We start from the raw sequence: 23486 nt of genomic DNA on the forward strand, positions 1-23486 counted from the left end.
GGACTTTAAAAAAACATTTGAGAATTCACACCGGAGAGACACCTTATGAATGTGAGCATTGTGGAAAGAAATTTAAACATAATGGATATTTAAAATTACATTTGAGAATACACACGGGAGAGAAACCATATAAATGTGAACAATGTGGAATACAATTTCAATGGGATAAAACCTTCAAAAGGCATCTAAAAACACACACACACAGACACTCTTTAAATGAAAACACTGTGCTATCATCTTTAAATTCAATTACATTATTACCAATCAATCAATTACAAAATTAGAACTTACATATTTATTTTCACTCTGATTGTTAAAGCATTTGATTGAAAAGATGGAATATCTCAATATAAAATATAAGATATGAGGCACATATATTTTTTATTCTGTAGATGGATTCATGACAGAGAAATCAGTTAACTGAACATTTTGTTTAAGTTTTTCATATCTCCCTTTATTTTATGTTAATGTAAAGTGTATGGATTTTATGTATCGTATTCCTCGTTTTCGTCAGTCACAAAATAGTTTAATTATTATTTGTACAGTGTTACCGCTAGAATAGGCCTAAATAGTAACAATCGGTAATATTACGTGTGTTTACTCGCTTTTGAAATCTTTTCAATGCATATTAAAGAGAAATAATATCAAATTGCACCATTCTAAAAATATTAACAGTAAATATTCGTGCAACAACTTTTTTAAACAAAATTAACTAGGGCAACTACATTGTAAACTAGAAAGCCACTCCGAGAGGGCATACCTCCGCCTACTGTAAAATTCTCCTACATAAGATTTCTCCGGTAAACAAAAATATATATATATATATATTTGTGTGTGTCTTAATGCTGTTTGTGATTTAGGTTAATTTCAGTACAAGCATGTGTATGCGAGTTTGGTGTAATGGTTATGTAACAAGCCTTTCAGTTAACAATAGCTTCAGTTGACTAACAATAGCAACGCGAAAATCAAACGAGTGAATTTGAAAAGAAATAGGTTTTCTACTCGCATCAAAAAATGTGCACATTAAATCAAATTATGTTTCAAAATTACAAATCACAAATTATAACTCTTGCCTCTTGTTCAAAAATTAAGTTTTTTGGACAAGTAGTTCTCGAGAAAATTTAAGTTTACTTGTTACTTTAAGACTGCTCGCCGGCTTTTGAAAAATTCTGTCCTATCTTTTAACACTAGCAGGTCTAAAAAAGTATACTAAAAAGGGGTCCAAATTTAATGGAATGGTCCTTGACCACATATCTATCTGTCTATTCATTTTGGTAAAGATCTTGTAATTACTTTTTGAGTAATCCTGCTAACAAACAAACAAACAAACACACGCTACCGATTACATATACCTCCTTGGCGGAGGTAAATTATTGCATCTCTAAATTATTTATGGAGTGCTACAATGACATGACTGATCTATTATATTATTTAAGTTATTGAAATGTTATTCCAATGTGATTTCATTATAACAGTGTGTACAATGTTATAGGCTTTGATTTATTTTTATATTTGCTTTCATTTTAATTACTTATATGTATGCAATCGTGTTTTCAATCAAATAGTTTATAGGCCAGTGTGTTTTGGAGTATATCGCAAAAATAATAGCAGTTTGTACAGTAGGTCAGTGGTGTAGGAAAGAGTGGTATCGCACAAAATTCCAACAATGCAGAATTACCAATTTATTTGGTTATGTAGTTTGCAATGTTTAATATCTCTGTTTCATTTGATTTAATATAAAAGTGGAAATTACAATAAAATGTTGATTGCCTTATTTAAATTTAATGTTTCTTCATTTATTTATTTGACCAAAAAACAATAATGTAAAACAAAACTGAGGAGGAGAATCGGTCAGGACGGTAAAGCAAAGATTTATAATATTCAAAAACAGCATATAAAACAAGGAAAAAAATAATTTAGTGATTTAGAGAAAGATTTATAATTGCCCAGAAGGACTCAGAGTCAATTGATGATAAAATATAAAGCTCTGTCTACATAGCACTATCAACATTTTATGTGACAAAAAATGTGCGGACGTGATGATGTCATATACCATATTTGGGCATTTCACTACCATATTTGGGCAAATCACACTTTTAGTTTGATAAGACAAAGCTATAGGAAGAGATTCAGAAACAGCTAATTAATATTCAAATTAAAACTGTTTATTGCAACAAGGTAAGCATTGTTATATTTACAAAATAACAACTACAATTCATTTCGTCACTTTGACGAATTATTTGTGATCATTGTGAAAACATAATTTTACTGACGTTTCATTTTTTAAAAATAAAATATGAGCGCAAAACATTGATATATTCCATCCATGACCACCTGATGCATAGGCCTACTATTATAGAGTGCTGCTATTAGTGTCGTATTTAATATATACAGTACATTATATACGGTATCTATATACAGTGTAGCATAGGTGAAATTACGTGACCCACACTATGTTCTAATGTTTTGGTATGATGATGACAATTTCGGAAGATAATGATTTGAGCAAAAGATATAACTCTTTTAAAATGTTTATAACTTTGACGAAAGACATGATAAAACTACATTTTAATTCAATTGACCATTCATATCTACATTTCAGCAGCTTTCTAATAAGTTATAAACATCATTAATTCTGAGGAGATGTAAGATATTCAAATATACGGTGTAAGTAAAAGTACGTAATAACATTTTAATTTTGTAGGCGTGACGTGACGTCATAAAATTTGAAACTTATGAGTAATATTGGTTGAGCAAGCACACATTTTTTCAAACATATAAATATTAGGCCTATTGTTTTTAAAACTAATAATATTAACATAAAAATATTTTTTAATTGGATATAATAACTTTAAAAGACCTCTACAAAACAAAAATGCAATAAAAAAAAACATGATTTGTTTTAATTTACACGTTTTATTAAGAAATTATATTATTAGGTGATCATTTAGAATAAAATGATCACCTATTGTTATTGTATGAAATCTTTAAAGTTATTATTGTTTCTGTACACTATTTTGTGTAACAATTATCTCAAAAAGTTTAATGTCAATGATTACCAACATTTTACAATATCTTTCAAATACCGTAACTTAGTCCTAATAAGCTTTTCAGCGTGATCACTTATCCGTGACGTCATTTATACGCCATTTTCTGAAATCACATTATCAATCATATCTCCATAATTCATTATCATATATTAATGAAATTTATTACACGTAAACTTCAGGTCAAGGGTAAAAATATTGGCAAGTAAAAACGCACGCGCACGTAGGGTCATGCGCGTAAAATCGCGCGTTCAAAATTTAAAAAGCTCAAAATTAAGTTTTAATCAATTTAGAGCATGAATTAGGCCATTTGCGTGTTTCAAAAAATTACTGCGCAAAAATACGTTTTTGAGCGCGCGATTTTTAAAAAGCGTAAAAATACGAATCCTTAGTACATTCACCGAATTTGAGTTTGTTCCGACTTAAAATAACGCTATACGAGCATGTTAAAAATGACAAAATGCGCACATTAACTGCAGAAAAGTGCTGAAAATGATGAAGAATAAGGCATTTTTAAAATGAAAATCATTCTTCAGAATGCACGATGACCCCAATTTTTTTTAATTATTCTAGAAGCCATTGAGTTTTAGATATAAATTCATTTACACATTTGACGTACAAAATGTTGTGAGGTCACCAAAAATGGCCACTCGAATTTAAAAATTTGGTTTTTTTCTCTTTTGTCATAGATTATCACATTCAACTGAGCGCATCTCGGTTATTTTGTGCCCGATTTTCGCTAAATTTTTTGTATATGTTTGCTCAATTAATTATCTTTCTCATGAGTTGTCAAAATTTTCATTTTGATGACGTCATCACGCGTAAAAACTTGAATAACGTAGGTCGTGTAATTTCACCTACACCATACATTTGAATATCTTACAGCTCTTCCGAATTAAATGGGACCTTGATGATTATAATTTATCATGAAAGCTGATGAAATATATATGAATTCATATAAAAATTAAGCCTATCGGATGTTTTGACGTTATGAAATGGCCAGTTGAAGTTAAAAAGTAGTTTTTTTTCTCTCTTTCGTCAAATTTATACAAATTTCAAAGAGTGCGCAGTGCGCTTCTACGTGCCAAATTTTCTTCCAAATCTTATAATATTTTGCTCAATTCATTATCTTTCGAAATTGTGATCTTCAAATTTATTTTGACAACGTCATCATTCCAAAAAGTTAGAACATGATGTGGGTCCCGTAATTTCACCTATTCTACACTGTATATGGATATACAGTATACTATACATATTATATATGACATATAATAGGAACAACTTGGCACTATAAGCATTATATGCATCATGTCATAGGATGGCGTACATCAGCTTTTTACGATCGTATTTTAACGTATGCATGTTTAAAAATTTCAATAAAATGATAAAAATGATCACCTATAATTCCTAGTTATTATTATATTATTAGACGTGAAATTACACACATTTAAGGGACGGATGGAGGGACATGGTAGACATTTTTTTTGGCCGTTTTACGAATAATTTTTCGATAATAATTCATCTAAAAAAGCTACACCCATTCCATTTGTATTGTGGTGACAATAAACAATAGACATAAAAAAGTAAAATAGACAATTCGCCTTATTTCTTTATTTCTGTTTTTACTGTATTTCATAACAATAAGCATACAAAGTCAACAGACAATATGGTTTCATTCTAATTCAATAGCACGAGACATAATGCGACACGTCAATGAATTATGATTTTTAAAAAATGTATTACATAATCGTAATAATATCTTTCAGTGCAATATAGTGTATAAAAAAGCTCAGTAAAGTCTCTCACTGATGATTTTAACTGGCACCCAAACAAATATTCCCAATTTACTCATTCATAATTATTAACATATTGAAGTCTTCTTCGTAAGCTACTGGTTGTGTCCTGAAAATATAGATAAAAATCGTTACAAATGCAAACAGGTTTATAAATTCGAACTGCTACACGTACCGACTGCTGAAAGAGAGTTAAATCTGACAGTTAAGTCTCAATCCTACAATAGCATCCATTTTCGTATGCTTTATGCATAATTGACGCGCCATACACCACGATCGATATTGTTAAAAATTGACCTTGTCAGTTCAATGGTATTGTAGTTACTGTAGTTGAATTGTTTTGACATGTTGACCTACGTCGACTTTTTATTGTAATTGTTATTTTCTATATCATGTTTTTTGTTGTTGTATATTTCTCTTGGATGCACCTTCCATTTGGTCGAGTGCCACTGTTGTAAAAGTGTAATCTCCAAATAAATTATTATTATTATTATTGACACGCGACCGAAATGAAACGCGATCGAGATGATCGTATTCCCTTTAGGTATGGGTATAACTATGCCTTTTGTTTGTTAACATCTTTGATTGGCTGATTTGTTTTATTATGTAATTTTGTGACTTATATATGTTATCCTTTGTTACAATTCTTTTCAGCTGATGATGGGCTATGCCCGAAACATGTCGTTAAAATAAATCTATATTGAGGCAGTTTTAACTTATTTGATCTTGATTTTTTTCTATATCCTGCCTATGCAGCTCTTTGATTCATAAATATATATATATATAATTATATAAATCCAAAGGCAAATTACTGAAAAAAATGACAATGCTGTGGGTATCAGTGGCTGGATCTCAATGGAGATACAAAAATAAAAAGCGAAAAGCTAAATCAAAACGATAAAGTAAACAGCCAGAAAAGTTAGCAGAGCTTTCGGGCAACACTAGCCCTTCATCAGTGCAAGTGAAGGAATTTGGATAACGTCATAGTATAAAGCTGGCAAGTGCAACCTGGGTGGACAGGAATAAAAGAAATATAACAAAGGGAGCCAGGGTGGAGTCTGAATAAGAGTAGAAAACAAAGAAGGTAGCTTGGTAGAGATATAGAAAAAATTTGGAATTGTATATATATATATTTTTTTATAACAAAATATATGTCAACAGTAATTTGAAACTGATAGTGTATTAACAACAAGGGTCAAAATTATCTCGCATTTTGGTCTCTTGATGTAACATATCGACACGTGTATAGGGTCTACTGTAGGCCATACCGCAGTAGGCCTACAGCGAACTGGGCCATGAACGATTCGTACAAAGAGACAACTGCATACCTATAATTGTTTAGTAGCCTAGATTGTTGACGTACGTCACAAATGGAACGGTTGCGGTTATACCTACAGTATTTATGTGTGGCTAAGAAGTGTATCATTATTATACCTATAGGCCTAGAGATATAGTGAATATTAATACTCATATCCATGCTCTATCTATGGTATCATGTAGGCTACTACTCCTACTACTCCTCCGATATTTTTTTTCTAGGCCGCCCGCCGATACGTAGGCTACTCAACTGTATCAATATTTTTACATTGATATATTTAATTTCCTCGACATTTCCTCTGTCTCAAGTATTTTATCAGTTATCAGTTCACCAAATATATATTCACGATATATTTACTTACAATACTATAATGATTGATGAATATTTAAGTTAAGGTAGCTAGTTACTATACAGTATTTTCAGGTAGACATCCTCGGCATGTTATTTCATGAAGTAATATTACTCAATGGTTCATTAATTTACTACCTAGCAGCTAGCGTTTCGCTACTGGCTAGTAATAACCAAACAGTGGTAGGCCTACTGTACAAAGTGGAGAATTAAAAGTACACGTCAGATCTCACACGGGAGAGACGCCATTTGAATGTGAACAATGTGGTAAGAAATTCAAAGCTAATGCAAATTTGAAAGATCATTTTAGAGTACATACAGAAGAGACACCATATGAATGTATATTTTGTACAAAGAAATTTAAATCTAATGGGTCTTTAAACTCACATTTGAAATTACACACAGGAAACTTACCATATGAATGTGAACATTGTGAAAGGAAATGTGCCTCTAATGGACTATTAAAAAAACATTTGAGAATTTACAGAGAAGAGAGACCATATGAATGTGAACATTGTGGGAAGATATTTAAAACAAATGAAGGATTAAAATCACATTTGAAAACACATGGAGAGCCACGGTATAAATGCGAATATTGTGGAGTGAAATACCAAGATAAAAGGTGCTTCCAAATGCATTTGGAAAGGCACACAATAGGAATGGGAACAGCTTAATGAATAGGAAGATTGTATTCTAAAATTTAATTGTAATGATATGTTTAACATACACACAGACATCATAAGGTGACATTGTCAACAGAAATTTAGAACTTGCAAACATTTAAAATAACGTTTGAGGAACAGACAGAGGGCGAGACACCATGATGTGAATACGAACATTGTGTCTATTTTTTTCTATTTCTAATCTACAGAGAATACCATCAATATACCAGTGTATTTTAGAAGGCTATAAATTAAATTGTCCATTATACGTTTTAATTGCATCGGCCCTTTTTCAACATAGATTTTTCCCTCTTTTATGTGGTTAACTACTGTACTATACTTTTATTCATATCACAATCAAAACGATAAACACAATGATTGAATAATATTCAACGTTTTAATGATGTTCATGAACATAATGAGTTTAAAATAAATGTATTATAATTATATTTTAGGTGTTTTTTTATTCATTCCATAGAAATATAGAAACAATGTTGATTTCAATCCCTAAAAAATATACTTTGCTCCACTAAATCTTGGTAACTGGTACGCAACGCAAAGTGGTTTGACCGATCTCAAGCGATAGACTATTCGAACAGTGGCGTGTGATTGGTCAACTCGCTTGCGTTGTGTCTCCGTCCTTGCGTTGCGTCCTAGTGCTTAAGCTTTTTTTTGTCTTGTGTGAGTTCATCTCACGTTTATTTAAATTCTCATTGGTGAATATATTATATACGTATAAGTACATTTGTGACAATTAAAAGTAAGTGTTTAAAGTAGTTAAAATACAGGTATATTTACACAATAAGATGCTTGAATTCAGTATTAACCATATTTGTTTTCATTAAAATTTTAGATACGATGTTAATTAAATTGTAAAAATGAAAAATGTCGGTAAAATACATGATTAAAATTTTCTTGTTAAACTATCTTATTTGTGATCTTATTTGTGTTCGAGTAGAGAGGCTATAAACTCAGGGGAGGAAAATGTAGTATCCTCCCTTTTCACCAAGATAAAAAGGATGAAATGAAAAAAGAGGAATGCAAAAGTTTGAAAGTTAGATATTTAGAATGATAGCATGCAATGATATATTTAATGAAAACCGTAAAGTTAGAGTCCATACACTGTGCAAGTCCAAGATGCGATTTTGGCTCTGTGCGTATGTGAGACGCTTCATACCCGATGTCACCATGGTACAACTACTACTAACAATTTGTATTTACGATATAAAATACTGCAAATATAGAAAAATATATACATTGCTTAAGCTTAACGCACTCTATCTAACTTGCTCTAACTATGGTAACGAAAATAGCAAAACAAAATAACTAACGTCTATAATTTGCGATTTTTTTTTCTGTTTGTACGTACGTTTGTTGATATGAATGAAATTTTCGAAATAAATGAAATTAATTGAAATAGTCATTTTTGACTGAGGGATGCCTGATTGAGCTGAGGTCGCTGCTTAACAAGCATGGTAACTTGAAGTTGGTAAAGATCTGTGTTGCCACATTCTAATATCGTAGTATAAAGTAGTATTGTTATTCACCTTGCTGAGAAAAAATGTAATTTAATTCATTAAATTTCAAAAGACACACAAGCAAGAAATGTAGGATAGAAGTAGTAGTGCCAATTAAGGTCATATAGAATAGACCTTTAAAACACCTCCTTCCCAATTAGGCCTACATTTACACAATAAAAAAATGCATTTTAGTCGCGTGCAACTATGTCGATCGGTTGGTTGGTCGGTCGGTCGGTCGGTTGGTTGGTAAACACTACTTGGGCACGCGACTGCAGCCATGGGTTCGAGCCTGTCTGTACCATACAAACTGTATTCTTAGGCAAGATGCTTTACTCGTATTGCCTCGTCCTTCGGATGGAACGTAAAGCCGTTGGTCCCATGTTTATAGTGCACGTTAACGAACTTGGTACACTATTCGCAAAGAGTAGTGGATCGTCTCCCGGTGTGCTGAACTGGTAGGCGCTGCACTACTGGGTCCGTGGAGGGCCTACTCCGAATTTCCTCAGTTTCCAGTTAAACTTGAGGAAAACTACAGGTTCATTATTTATTGCTTTATTGAAGTAGATTGCTTAGTTATTACTCAGTAGGCCGCGGTTACGGAGTTACCGAGTAGTTTATTTGTTTTATTTATATATTTTATTTATTAAGCTTCAAAAGACAAATTAGAAAGGAGAATGTATGTATAGAATTATAGACATATGACGCATATAACGATCGACGATATCAAGATAAACGTACATTTTTCTTACATAAAACAAAAGAAATTTTCATTCTAGAACCATAGATAACCATTTTTTTTAAAGCAATAAGAACAATAAAATCGTTGATCGCGTGAGAATATTATTGAGCTGTTTTTTGTTTTTTTTTTGCTATTTTGAAATTTCCTGTCACTTTAAGGACCCTAATAGAATGATGAATTGGGTCGTCCTAAATATATTTTGATTTTTTCTAAAGCCTACATATCATTACAATTTTGTTTTGGCCTATTAAATATTAGTGCGTTGTGTTCCTTATCAGTTTATCCGTGGTGCTTAATTAACCATGCAGGGCGTATATACCATTGGGATGTAAGTTTTAATAAAATGAGATACACAAAATGACTAAAGGAAATACTATTATTAATAGCAGTAATAGTAGTATTAATACTACTATTATTTCTTATATAACTTTATACATCTCTATGCAGTTACTAACATTGAATTAATGTTATGTGTATTTTCAGCATTTAAAATAATGATAAAGTTAAAACTATAAATTAGTTATAATGTTTCATTCTGTTTCTTAGTCACGGCTTGTAACAATATTTTCTGTGCCAGCGACTATTAATTGGTTTGATTGTATTTTGGTTTCCATTGATTTTGTTACCCTCATTTTTAAAATCTTTTGTTTAATTAAATTCTTGACTACGTGACGTGGATTTTCAATAGTCTCGGCCAATCAAAGTACAGTAGGCCAACTATTAAGCGACGAGATGTCTTCGTCCGTCATTATTTCCGCCTGGTCTGAGTGGATGAAGGCCACTGCTACTTTATTTGTTCATTGTTATTATTTTGTATGCAGGCAGCGAAAGAAGTGGACAAAAAGGCCGGGAACTGTATCATGGTAAGTACAACCACAACTTAATTGTTTTATGTATTTTTTCCCATTCACAATGTGTACAATTTAGTGCGGTTTGTTTTACACGTTTACACATGGAGTGTACTCCATGGTTTACGATGGTTTTCGTAACTAACTCCAAATAGTGAGAGGGAAGTCATGATTCAACGTATAAATAATTATAACTCCAGGATTTAATAATTATCTAGCCAACCAGCTTGTCAACATTACACAAACAAAAATGGTATATTCAACAACAAACATTTTTGCTTTCATTAAAATTGTAATGTAATTATCAATAATGGCCTTGGGTTGTTATCAAACTGCACTTTTAAAGTTATTGGTTGGTCAATTATTTGCCTATAGTCTCGACCAATCAAATTTAAGTACAGCATAATCTAATTATAGGTGTTTTTTCTTTGTTAGAATATCCTTGGATAAAACTGTTGTTTGCTAAGTTTTAAGCAGGAAGTGAAACAATGGCAATCACTGAGAAGACGGCAGTGGTATAGGTAAGTACCAGGATTTTGTTGTGTATTTTTGTTTATGCAATTGCACTAAACAGTAACTTGTGTACATTTTAGTGTAGTAAGTTGTGGATTCCGTAAGTTGTTTAAAAATGTTTTTAAATATACATTTATTACTTTAATTCTTCCATACTTTACGATCTTTTATATATATATTTATCGGTATATCTTTATTCAAATAACACAAACAGCCAATGGCTGAAACCGTAGTCGTACAATATTAAAAACAATCATGATAAAAAAAGGTAAAAAAAAACATTTAAAAAAGCCGGTACTAGGCTCCTTCAAGCCTAAAGTAATCGATCGATCCAAACCCACAAGTTTTTTGTTGAACAGTGCATGTTTATTCAATGTTATTGCCTACTTTACTACTCCCTTATTCAGTACAGTACATGCCACGCTGTACCTTAGGTACATTTTATTTATATTTATTGGATTTTTTAAATTTACAGTAGGCCTATAATTATGAAGAAATGTCATCGCAATTAGGACGAACTCAACAGCAACATTAACTTTTAAAAATCATTAAAAAAAGATTTTTTATTGAACATCAGCATGGAGTTCAAATGTGAACACTGTGGAGATAAATTTGAGTTAAGTGATTTGAAGGAGCATTTAGGAATACATGTCCGTTTTAAAGAGTTAAAATGTGAAAACACAAACGATGTTGAACCACAAGATGAGACACCCTATGAGAAAGAAGGTGAGAATTTTGAAATAAACACTGCCATAGAAACTTCATATAAATGTGAACACTGTGAGAAGCAATTTGAACAAAAAGAAGATTTGAAACAACATTTGCAAATACACAGAGAAGAGAAACCATATGAATGTGAACAATGTAATAAAAGATTTAAACAGAATGCGAATTTCAAAAAACATTTGAGAATTCACACAGGAGAAACACCATATGAATGTGAACATTGTAGGAAGAAATTTAAAGAAAGGGGGAATTTGAATAAACATTTGAGAGTACACACAGGAGAGAAACCATATGAATGTGAACATTGTGGAAAGAAATTTAGCTGCAGTCAGAATTTGAAAAAACATTTGAGAGTACACACAGGAGAAACACCATATGAATGTGAACATTGTGGGAAGAAATTTGCACAAAGCGGGGAAATGAAAGTTCATGTCAGAATTCACACAGGAGAAAAACCATATGAATGTGAACAATGTGGGAAGAAATTCGGAGCTAGTGGTTCTTTAAAAAAACATCTGAGAGTACATAGTGGAGAAAAACCATTTGAATGTAAATATTGTTCAAAGAAATTTAGCTCAAAAAAATATTTAATAGTACACACACGGTTACACACAGGAGAGCAACTATATGAATGTGAATATTGTGGGAAGAAAATTAACAATAAAGACAACTGGAGAAAACATGTGATGCTACACACAGGAGAGAGACCATATGAATGTGAGCATTGTGGAAAGAAATTTAGAGGTAATAGAAATTTAAAATTACATTTAAAAATTCACACTGGAGAGAAACCATTTGAATGTGAATATTGTGGGAAGAAATTTAACGATAAAGGACAATGGAAAAAACATGTGATGCTACACACAGGAGAGAGACCATATGGATGTGAGCATTGTGGAAAGAAATTTAGAGGCAATAAAAATTTAAAGTTGCATTTGAGAATTCACACTGGAGAGAAACCATTTGAATGTGAACATTGTGGTAAGAAATTCCAATATCGGGAGACCTTCAAAAAACACTTGAGAATACACACAGGAGAAACACCTTATGAATGTGAACATTGTGGGATGAAATTTAAAGGAGGAAATCAATTGGGAATACATTTGAGAATTCACAATACAATAGCGCCACCATCTCATAATTTGGAACAGAACAAAGGTAATGTAAATGTAAAATCACCGTTGAAAATACTCAGAGCGACACCATCTGGATCTTATGGATGTGAACAAAAATGTATAAATAATTTTATAACACACAAGAGAGAGACAGAATCTAAATGTGAACATTGTGGAATAAAATTCGAAACTATTGAATATTTAAAATCGCATTTGAGAATACACATAAAAAAGGAAATACCGTCTTATGAATGTGAACAGAAATGTATAACTAATTTTATAACATACAAGAAGGAGACACCATATGAAATGGATTGGAAAGAAGAGACACCATATGGAATGGAACATAAAAGAGAGACACCATATGGAAAGAAACATAAAGAGAAGACACCATATGGAATGGAACATAAAGAAAATAGTACACCACATGAAATAAAACATAAAGGAGATATACCATATGAAATGGAACATAAAGGAGATACACCATATGAAATGGAACATAAAGGAGATATACCATATGAAATGGAACATAAAGGAGAGACACCATATGAAATGGAAAATAAAGGAGATATACCATATGAAATGGAATATAAAGGAGATATACCATATGAAATGGAACATAAAGGAGAGACACCATATGAAATGGAATATAAAGGAGAGATACCATATGAATTTGGACATACAGGAGACACATCATATGGAATGGAACATTTAATACACAGAACACAGATACCATATGAAATGGAACAATTAATAGGCATAGGCCTACACACAGGAGAAACACCATATGAGATGGGAACATTGTGGGATCGAATTTAACCAGAATGACAATTACATTATACTATTAATTTAACAATATCAAGTTTACTAGGGGGCCATATAAAGTTTATCCTTCTGCCGTAACTACACTTAGGCCTACTTGTAGGATGGATCGAGAAGAGAGTGTAATGTTTATTGCAGTGACTATCTCAAATAACCTCATCCGTTCAGTAGTATAACCTTTGACCTGATCCTTAATTTTACTGTAAATATATTTAGAGGAATTCATTGGTTAGATAATGTTTAAACTATAAGTTACTAATACTGTAAAGATGTATTGTCCCCCAAACCGGTTAAAATCAATCAAAAACACATTGTCTTCCAGACAATTTGACAATTGTCTGCTTTAGTTTACAGTTTTTTTTACGTTAATATTTTTTTTCAGATCCAATTTGTGGTGAATAGTGAAGTGAATAACTATTATGTAACATTAAAATGGCATATTAAACAAAACATTTAACAAAATTATTTTTTTCAGATTCAAAATATACCTTTAAACAATTAATTAATTTGTGCAGACATATGTCTTTTTTTTTCGTTTATAAACAATTAGCGTCATTATTACAGGGTACAGATGATGGTTGAAGTTAAACATGTTTGACATTAAATCTTTCGTTTTTTTGATTATTTGTTTTTGTCTTTTTGTTTCAATTTAAAACAAGGCCATATAGATGGCTGCAGTCGCGTGCTCAAGTTAGTGTTTTTGACCAACCGACCGACCAACCGACGGACCGACATAGTGAGTTGTAAAGTCGCGCTGCACGCGACTAAAAACTTCAATTCCTGTTTTACTACGGAGGTTGGAGAAAACGTTTGAAAATGTATTCGTACGTTCATGAAAAGCGGAATAATATCTAATTTTTTCAACATAATTGCAAAACGTTCAGCGTACATTCGAACACTGTAGCCTACCTTTTAAAATTATTATAACAATTGGTAACGTATCAAAAGTCAACCACTAAAGCTTGGTTCCCACTAGAACGTAACGCAAGGACGTAAACGCAACGCAAGCGTTTTAACCAATGACAAGCGAAGTTATAGACAGTTAGCAATCACAAGCGAATAAGCCATCGCTTGTGATTGGTCAATTCACTTGCGTTGCGTTACGTCCTTGCGTTGCGTCGCTAGTGGGAACCACGCTTAAAGTAAAAACAGTACTTGTGTGTGTGTCTATTTTCTATTATTTGTTTCTTCTGTTGGATATTAATGGTGCTAAATCTTTTACATGAACGGAAGATGGAATCGTATTAATAGTAATAAAAGAGTATGCAAATTATGATGAATACTTTCGTTTGTCCCTTTTATTCAGATAATATTAGAACTAAATATATGATTTCCTTTAATTCAAATAACACAAATTGAAATATAAGTATCGTTGTCTGCTACAAATACTAATCTAGTGTTGTTTTAATTTAGACTTTCTAAAAGGAAAGCATGATGGTCAAATGAACAATGTGTAAGTTTATTTGTAGTTATTTGAATTACTGAAACAAATTGTAATACAGTAATTCGTATTAAAAATATATAATTTGCTATTTACCACTTTCAGCTGAATATGCCTCACTTTAGTCAAATGAACAATGTGTAAGTTTATTTGTAGTTATTTGAATTACTGAAACAAATTGTAATACTTCTTCTCCTCTAGACTTCTGGTCATTTATACAGCACATTGGCCAGAGGCCCGAAGTACATATTATTATATTATTTACAAAAATTAGATGCAGAAAGAAATATTTCTTTTTTTAATGCACAAAAAAATGTATTTAGACATATTTCCCATTAAAGTGATATTCTGGAAGACATTAAAATAATGAAATTACTTTCAGAAGGGAAATTATAAAACGAAACTGTTAATAACTCATGACGTAACTTATTTAGAATGGACAAATTAACAGAAAGTGATATTCATCATCTATGTTATTGCTATGACATAATTTATATATTCTATAGTAATTCGTATTAAAAATACATAATTTGCTTTTTACCACTTTCAGCTGAATATGCCTTACTTTTTATTGAGGGTAAGTGTTCAATTAAAACAGATCAGATGATAATTTAAAAGTTATATTGTTCTGTTTCAAAACAAATTGACTTAATATATAATAGTCAATTAACACAACCTTTACAATTATACACAAATATTTTTTTGAAAATGTAGAATTTCAAAAGTATTATAAAGGCGTGTATCCTACTGTATTATGCAATTTCTATTGTAGTGTTCAATCAAGTCCACCCCAATTTCATCGCCACGCCACTCTAACAATTGTTTTATGTTATTGTCCCGGTGGGTGCATTACAATCAATTAGTAAAATAATCTCATTTGCATATACAGTCTCAGCCAATTACGTGTCCTGCCGGTCTTGCTGAAGACTTCTTTTCCCATTCCATTAATAGGCAGCAAGTGGACGACTGATGAGAGACGATAATTAGGTAGGTAGGTAGGTAGGTAGGGTTGCCACAACTAAGTTTAAACTTTTATACATTAATTGTTGCCCTTCCAAGTTTTTACGAATTGTTGTGTTTGCCTAAATTGTCTATACTCTACACCCATTTCTGTTGTTTTCTTTTTCTCCTTACTTTTTGAAAAGTTTACTTGTGTTCAACATTCTAAATACTATTAGCAGCATAAACATTGAGGTACTGAATTGAGGGACTGTGTATTAGCAAAGGAAAAGAGGAGTTTTTTTATGATTCGTACACATTTAAATATTTTAGATGTATTCACTATTTCTTTCAATTGAGGCAATCACGGTGTATAATGTTACATGTATGTATTTGGACCATGTATCTTACGACGATACGAGAACTACAGTACTGTATAGATTAACAAGGCCAACAGCCATTAAGTCGCGTGCTACAATGCATAGTGATACCGGACCGACAGACAAACAGACCGACAGACAGACAGACCGACAGACAGACAGACCGACAGACAGACGGACCGACCGACATAGTGAACTATACTGACCGAAATTACTGAACATGTTTAAAAATGTTGAAATGTTTAAAAACATTTATATTTTTTTAATTTACACGTGCGTAGCCTGTCACTTTTGACGTGCTCGTATAACGTAATTTCGAGTTGAAAAGTAAGTCAAGAAAACAGAAATCGGGCAAAAAGAGTGCGCAATAACATTTAACGCGCAGTGCGCGCGCAAAAATCTGCGCACTCATGGCAATTTTGTAAACGCTTAAAATTGCCTGAAACGTACTCTTATTTCATCGAAAATAAATTTTGAAAATTTTAGGCGCGCGTACGCATGCGTTACATGCGCTACGCACGTAATTGTATTGCCATATGATGATTTATGCCCTGAAATTTATGAGTACCAAATTTTATTTAATTGTGATTCATGGTTGTTAAGATATGATTACAAACGTGATTTCGTTAAATCGTGCGTAGACCGCGTAATTTTTTATTGCGCACCGTGAAATCATAACCACATCGATTCCTGGCCATAAGGAATATTCTGTGAAAAATTGATTTAGCTAAATTAAACTGATATCAAGATAAGGTCATAAAGCGATAAAACGCATAGTGATACCGGACCGACAGACAGACAGACCGACAGACCGACAGACAGACAGACAGACAGACCGACCGACCGACATAGTGAACTATAGAGTCGCTTCCACGCGACTAAAAACAGGTTTTCCGATTCCCTATACATTTTCAGTTTAAATATAAATTATTCCAATTTTTAAATAAAAGCGGAAACAGAAGGCAGGATATAACAGTTGTAAAATGAAGTGAAGTGTCCAATATTTTACATTAAAATTGAGTGGTGTGGGGATTCCCCTTCCTTCTGGATCCATGACGTGAAAAGTTACCCACTGCGTCCGTTCTTCGATTCTTTCTGCACAGCTTTACCTCAGGCGACTGGTGGATGTTGTTACATCTCCCTGGTTAAATATACTAATGGGAACTTTTCCACTTTGATCCACGTGTACCAGTACGTGTACTGAAAAATACAGGGTTTATTATTTCCATTCTTTTTATATTCTTTTTCTTTCAAATTTTTATTTAGATATATGTGGAGAACGACGATTGAAATTTGACTTTATTGATAAACAAAAACTAATTGATCAAGTAAAAAAGAGGAAAACCAACATGAAGTACAAATGTGAACACTGTGGAGATAAATTTGAGTTAAGTGATTTGAAGGAACATTTAGGAATACATGTGCATTTTAAAGAGTTAAAAGACTACGAGCATTTTCAACTACATGATCAAAAACAAAAAGAAATTGAGAATTTGGAAATACACACCACCGAAGAAACTTCATTTGAAAATTTTGGGAATAAAGAAAATGAGAATTTAGGAATATGCACCGATGAAGAAACTTCGTATGAATGTGAACATTGTGGAATGCAATTTAACAAAATTGATGTTTTAAATAAACATTTGAAAATACACACAAGCGAGACACCATATGAATGTGAACATTGTGGAAAAAAATTTAAACAGAATGCTAATTTCAAAAAACATTTCAGAATTCACACAGGAGAAACACCATATGAATGTGAACATTGTAGGAAGAAATTTAGCTGCAGTCAGAATTTGAATAAACATTTGAGAGTACACACAGGAGAAACACCATATGAATGTGAACATTGTGGAAGAAAATTTAAACAAAGTGGAGAATTAAAAGTACACGTTAGATCTCACACGGGAGAGACGCCATTTGAATGTGAACAATGTGGTAAGAAATTCAAAGCTAATGCAAATTTGAAAGATCATTTTAGAGTACATACAGAAGAGACGCCATATGAATGTATATTTTGTACAAAGAAATTTAAGTCTAATGGGTCTTTAAACTCACATTTGAAATTACACACAGGAAACTTACCATATGAATGTGAACAATGTGGGAGGAAATGTGCCTCTAATGGAATATTAAAAAAACATTTGAGAATTCACAGAAAAGAGAGACCATATGAATGTGAACAATGTGGGAAGACATTTAAAACAAATGAAGGATTAAAATCACATTTGAAAACACATGGAGAGCCACGGTATAAATGCGAATATTGTGGAGTGAAATATCAAGATAAAAGGTGCTTCCAAATGCATTTGGAAAGACACACAATAGGGAATGAATGGGAGGATTATATTATCAAATCCAATTGCAATGATATGTTTAACTTACGCACAGAAGAGACATCGTATGGTAACATTTATAACTTGCATACATTTTAAATAACATGTGAGAATACACACAGGAGAGACGAACATTGTGTACACAATGTGTAATGTTTCTATTTTTAATTTTACAGCGAATAATATTAAGATACCAGTGCATTTTAGAATAATAGAAGAAATTGAGCGTTATTTTTTAGTCGCGTGGACGCGACTCTATAGTTCACTATGTCGGTCGGTTGGTCTGTCTGTCTGTCGGTCTGTCTGTCTGTCGGTCCGGTATCACTATGCGTTTTATCGCTTTCTGACCTTATCTTGATATCAGTTTAATCTAGCTAAGTCAATTTTTCACAGAATATTCCTTATGGCCAGGAATCGATGTGGTTATGTTTTCACGGTGCGCAATAAAAAATTACGCGGTCTACGCACGATTTAACGAAATCACGTTTGTAATCATATCTTAACAACCATTAATGACAATTAAATAAAATTTGGTACTCATAAATTTCAGGGCATAAATCATCATATGGCAATATAATTACGTGCGTAACGCATGTAACGCATGCGTACGCGCGCTTAAAATTTTCAAAATTTATTTTCGATGAAATAATTTCAGTTTCAGTTTCAGGCAATTTTTAGCGTTTATAAAATTGCCATGAGTGCGCAGATTTTTGCGCGCGCACTGCGCGTTAAATGTTATTGCGCACTCTTTTTGCCCGATTTCTGTTTTCTTGACTTACTTTTCAACTCGAAATTACGTTATACGAGCACGTCAAAAGTGACAGGCTACGCACGTGTAAATTAAAAAAATATAAATGTTTTTAAACATTTCAACATTTTTAAACATGTTCAGTAATTTCGGTCAGTATAGTTCACTATGTCGGTCGGTCCGTCTATCTGTCGGTCTGTCTGTCTGTCTGTCGGTCCGGTATCACTATGCGTTTTATCGCTTTCCTGTACTTTTTGAACTGTTTTGATGTATCGCCTTTTCGCGTGGACGCGACTCTATAGTTCACTATGTCGGTCGGTTGGTCGGTCTGTCGGTCGGTCGGTCTGTCTGTCGGTCCGGTATCACTATGCGTTTTATCGCTTTCCTGTACTTTTTGAACTGTTTTGATGTATCGCTTTTCTAAGGCATTACATTTCTAAGTTGTTCTAAGTTATTATATACGGGCTGGTGTGTCATTTAATATTCTAAGCTTCCTAAGAGAAAAGAGTTCACTATGCTTGTTTTTACGTAACTGCAGTCTAACTTATTCGTATTTATATTTTGTTGATTGTGTCTATGGTTTAAATATTTTTAGTCGCGTGGACGCGACTCTATAGTTCACTATGTCGGTCGGTCTGTCTGTCGGTCTGTCTGTCTGTCGGTCCGGTATCACTATGCGTTTCAGCACGCGACTTATGGCTGTTGGCCTTGTTTAAATAAGTTTTAATTTGATTGGCCTTGATTGATTTCTTGTAGGAAAGAACATCTATGAATGTTACATCATTTTTAGGTTGATGTTATGACATAGGTTTTAAACGAATAATGTTATTTTACAATAATTACATTTTAAACGGGTTTAATATTTATTTATTATTATTGCGGTCATCTGAAGCTATAGCTACATGCTTTTAATAAGTGTCAATTTTATCATACAATGTGAATACTGTACGTTGTATTACTATTTCAAATCGTTTTCTTTAATATCTGCTTCTTTTTTGTTATGTTTGCCCATTTTTGAGCAACAGTAGTTTTGGCCAATCACAAAACAGTACAAGTTCTTACCGTACAGTGTGTACTGTATGAAATCGCACACAATTTCAATACTGGTATGTTATGTACCGTACTGTATTTGTTAAGTTATGTTGTTGTGAAGTGTTGGACTTAACCACACAAAATGATTCATTTTCGTTCTATTGTATATAGCTTTGGTTTTTATTATTTATTGTTCTAATTTTGTGGCTGTAACGCTTATTAACCCTCTACTACAATAAATTGAAAATGTCCTATACCATTCTCTGTTTGCCTTTACTAATCGCACCGATTTTTCTTTACGATAGCTAAATGTGTTAAAATAATATTACACAAAAGACAACACAGGCACACTTAAGTTATGTCGTTATTGCTATTTTAATTATATTTAATTTGGTATATGATGCAAAGGCAAAGTTATTCTTTATTTGCTACTTAAATTTAAAGTTACAATATTCATCACTGATCACTCAGTAGAAATTGTTATTTTCATTTGCAAGCTTGCATTAAACCTTAAGAAATAACATTTTCATAAATAGGCCTAAAGACATTTTTATAAAATTTCTTAATTTAAAACAATAAAAGGCGTAGGCCTATAATTGAAAAAAGAATGAGGCCTAAAATAGATTTTTTTTTAAATAATTAGGCTATACAGTAACATAGAAGAAATGTTTTTCCGATGGCTGACGGCTAGTGACAATGAATTGAGACGGATCACCAACTTGGTCGGTCTTCAGTAAGTTGATATAAGTAGGCCTAGTCCTGGTCCTGGTCTCCGAGCACTTTTCTATTTTTCCTTGCATTCTAGTAAACTTTTAGAAATAATATACAGTAGGCCTATATAGGCTCCTACAAAACAAAAATTATTATGAACAGAATAAATTATTCAAATGAAGAAACTCTTTGAATCTTACTATAATTTCATTTAAATCTAAACTACTAGTAGTATTCGGTTGACGTTGATTAATTCCATTGACGCCTCATAGTAGGGCGGCCAATGTGAGCTTTTTCATCATGGGGGGCATTTTCTGTTAATAGCAGGCAACCATGTGGAATATATCCCTTATGGGATGACAAAAAAGATAGGGGTGGATGCCGCTCTCAAATTTCAGGTCAAAGGTCATTTTTAATGTTATAAGGTCAAATATGGTAAAATAGAGGTTTAAGCTGTTTTCAACAACATATAAGCTAATTAAAAGAAATGTAACCATTATTGGATCATTATTGACATATTGCTGTAGATGGTGAAGTTCATCAATTTTTCAACTTACAAGTTTAAAGGTCATTTTCAAGGTCATTAGGTCAAATAGAGCACAGACCTGTTAATTATCGGTATTAATAATTGAAATAAATATAATTTTCATAATAGCCTGGGGCTGATGGTTATAGTGTGGTGTCAAAAAGACCAGAATTGTACTGGGAAGATTTTGAACTTTTTGAGTCACTCCTGGAAGGTGTTCAAGGAATGGAGAGGATGAGTCCTAAAGTATCAAAATAACCGAAATTGGAGGCCTACTGGAATGTCTTAAATTTCATTTAAAAACGGTCACAGAGGGTTTGTGGGTTGGGAGTAATGGGCGGCATGGGCACATGCCAATATTCGAAATGTTTCTGGGATGGAAAGAGGTAACGCTCTGTATGAGGTGGGTATTTCTTCAAGCACTGATATATAATGCCTACTCGCCATCTGGGTAACGGTAACAAGTTCCAAACTGACAACTGGGTTAGGGGCTTCCAAACGACCCGATTCATTTAGGCCACATACTGATCTCTGCCTGATAGTTGGCTCGTATGTTTAGGTTCTATGATGTCTGTATTGACCATAGGTGAGTTTTTTTAATTTTAAGTGTAAGTTCCCGAAGTAGAAATACAGGTACTTAAATATTTATTGAGTGAAGTGAAATACTTCATATTTAAGGGAAATATATATTACTAGTGTTAATGGTATATGGTCACTGAGTCTAGATGGAGGTAGCACCAAAGGGTAGTCTGTTATTATACAGTTATCTGCTTAAGAGTACCATATATTTGGCAATATTAAACTTTAGTGTACACTGTACGTGGAAAGTTTTAATCTTAATCAATTCCATTTACAAGGAGTGGATGCGTTACAAATGATTTCCAGTATGACCTCTTCTCATAACCAGCAAATAATGATGTGCTGCAACCTGTAATGGCAGGCATGGAAGCTGGTTAGATTATTCTTAATAGGTTTTCAACCACTTTATTGTTCACTATACCAGACATCGTCCATACTTTTGAAGGCTACTGTTACAAAGTGCATATCATTAATTAACATCAACTTTCATGTATAATTGCAAGCTCTTTGTTATTGACATAAAGAATGTCTAAAAACTTTGTGATATTTGTTCTCCTCCAAACCGATGAGTGTGGCCCAAAACACATACGGAAGTACAGATTAGTACATTGGGACTATCCTTTCAATCGTGTCACTGCTTATATCCACCCCTTTCCAATGTAATGATCAAATACAACAAAATGACGAAATATCTAGGTAACTTGCATAAATACTTGCATAGTCACCAAATGTTTACAGCCATGTTTACTGCATCCTATAGTGCATGACCATCATGTTTTTACTGTAAGTTTTCTTCTGGAACATCTGTGGGTATTTCAACGCCATCCATCAAGATATGTGAAGTCATATTTGGTTAAAGATATTAAAATTGGGCTATGATCATACTCTAATGGTTGATCAGCAGATTTTCTGTCAGTTTTTATATACTTTATCGAAACAGTTGCCTTATAGAAATCCGCAAAGGTTTAGAGCAATGCTTTCTCAGTGGCTCATGAAGTTCTAAGTTCTACTGTTTTTTTTTCTTTCAATAAGTTGTTACTTTAAATAAAAGATCTTCCTTACCATCTGTCAGTTCGAAAGAATATTGTGTATTATCTGTGATTCGTGATCAGTCTGACCATGTCATGCAGAACCTATCAATGAATTACAGCGTTTCTTGTTATACCAATGATTCTATTTTGAATTGATCAATCATCCACTCAGTGTTTAGAATATTGGTTCTGATAATTTAGATAGATAAATTTGTTTACCCTTTTAACCTCATTTCTACAACGAATCCAATCGGATTTTAAATGTGTTGGTGGTTTCAGAAATGACGACTTTGGTTGGCAAACTATTAA

General features: G+C 32.6%; 1 protein-coding gene across 1 annotated transcript; it reads left to right on the plus strand.

The window, feature by feature from the left end:
- The first annotated feature begins 11366 nt into the window (after window positions 1–11366).
- LOC140040920 (uncharacterized) lies at window positions 11367–21825 on the plus strand. Its single transcript, XM_072087201.1, has 4 exons — window positions 11367–13047; window positions 17478–17796; window positions 18088–18196; window positions 21697–21825. Exons 1-4 carry the CDS (start codon window positions 11367–11369, stop codon window positions 21823–21825), a joined length of 2238 nt encoding a protein of 745 aa, XP_071943302.1.
- The last annotated feature ends 1661 nt before the right edge of the window (window positions 21826–23486 follow it).

This window comes from Antedon mediterranea, chromosome 1, assembly GCF_964355755.1.
Source record: "Antedon mediterranea chromosome 1, ecAntMedi1.1, whole genome shotgun sequence".
NCBI lineage: Eukaryota > Metazoa > Echinodermata > Crinoidea > Comatulida > Antedonidae > Antedon > Antedon mediterranea.

Bases quoted from the DNA above. Each gene is read 5' to 3' on its own strand.
- LOC140040920 (XM_072087201.1), top strand. From the start codon at position 11,367: ATGGAGTTCAAATGTGAACACTGTGGAGATAAATTTGAGTTAAGTGAT. The intron at 13,048-17,477 runs GTACACCACATG...ATTTTTATTTAG, and splicing joins AATGGAACATAAAGAAAATA to ATATATGTGGAGAACGACGA. The intron at 18,197-21,696 runs GTACATACAGAA...TTTTCATAATAG, and splicing joins ATTTGAAAGATCATTTTAGA to CCTGGGGCTGATGGTTATAG.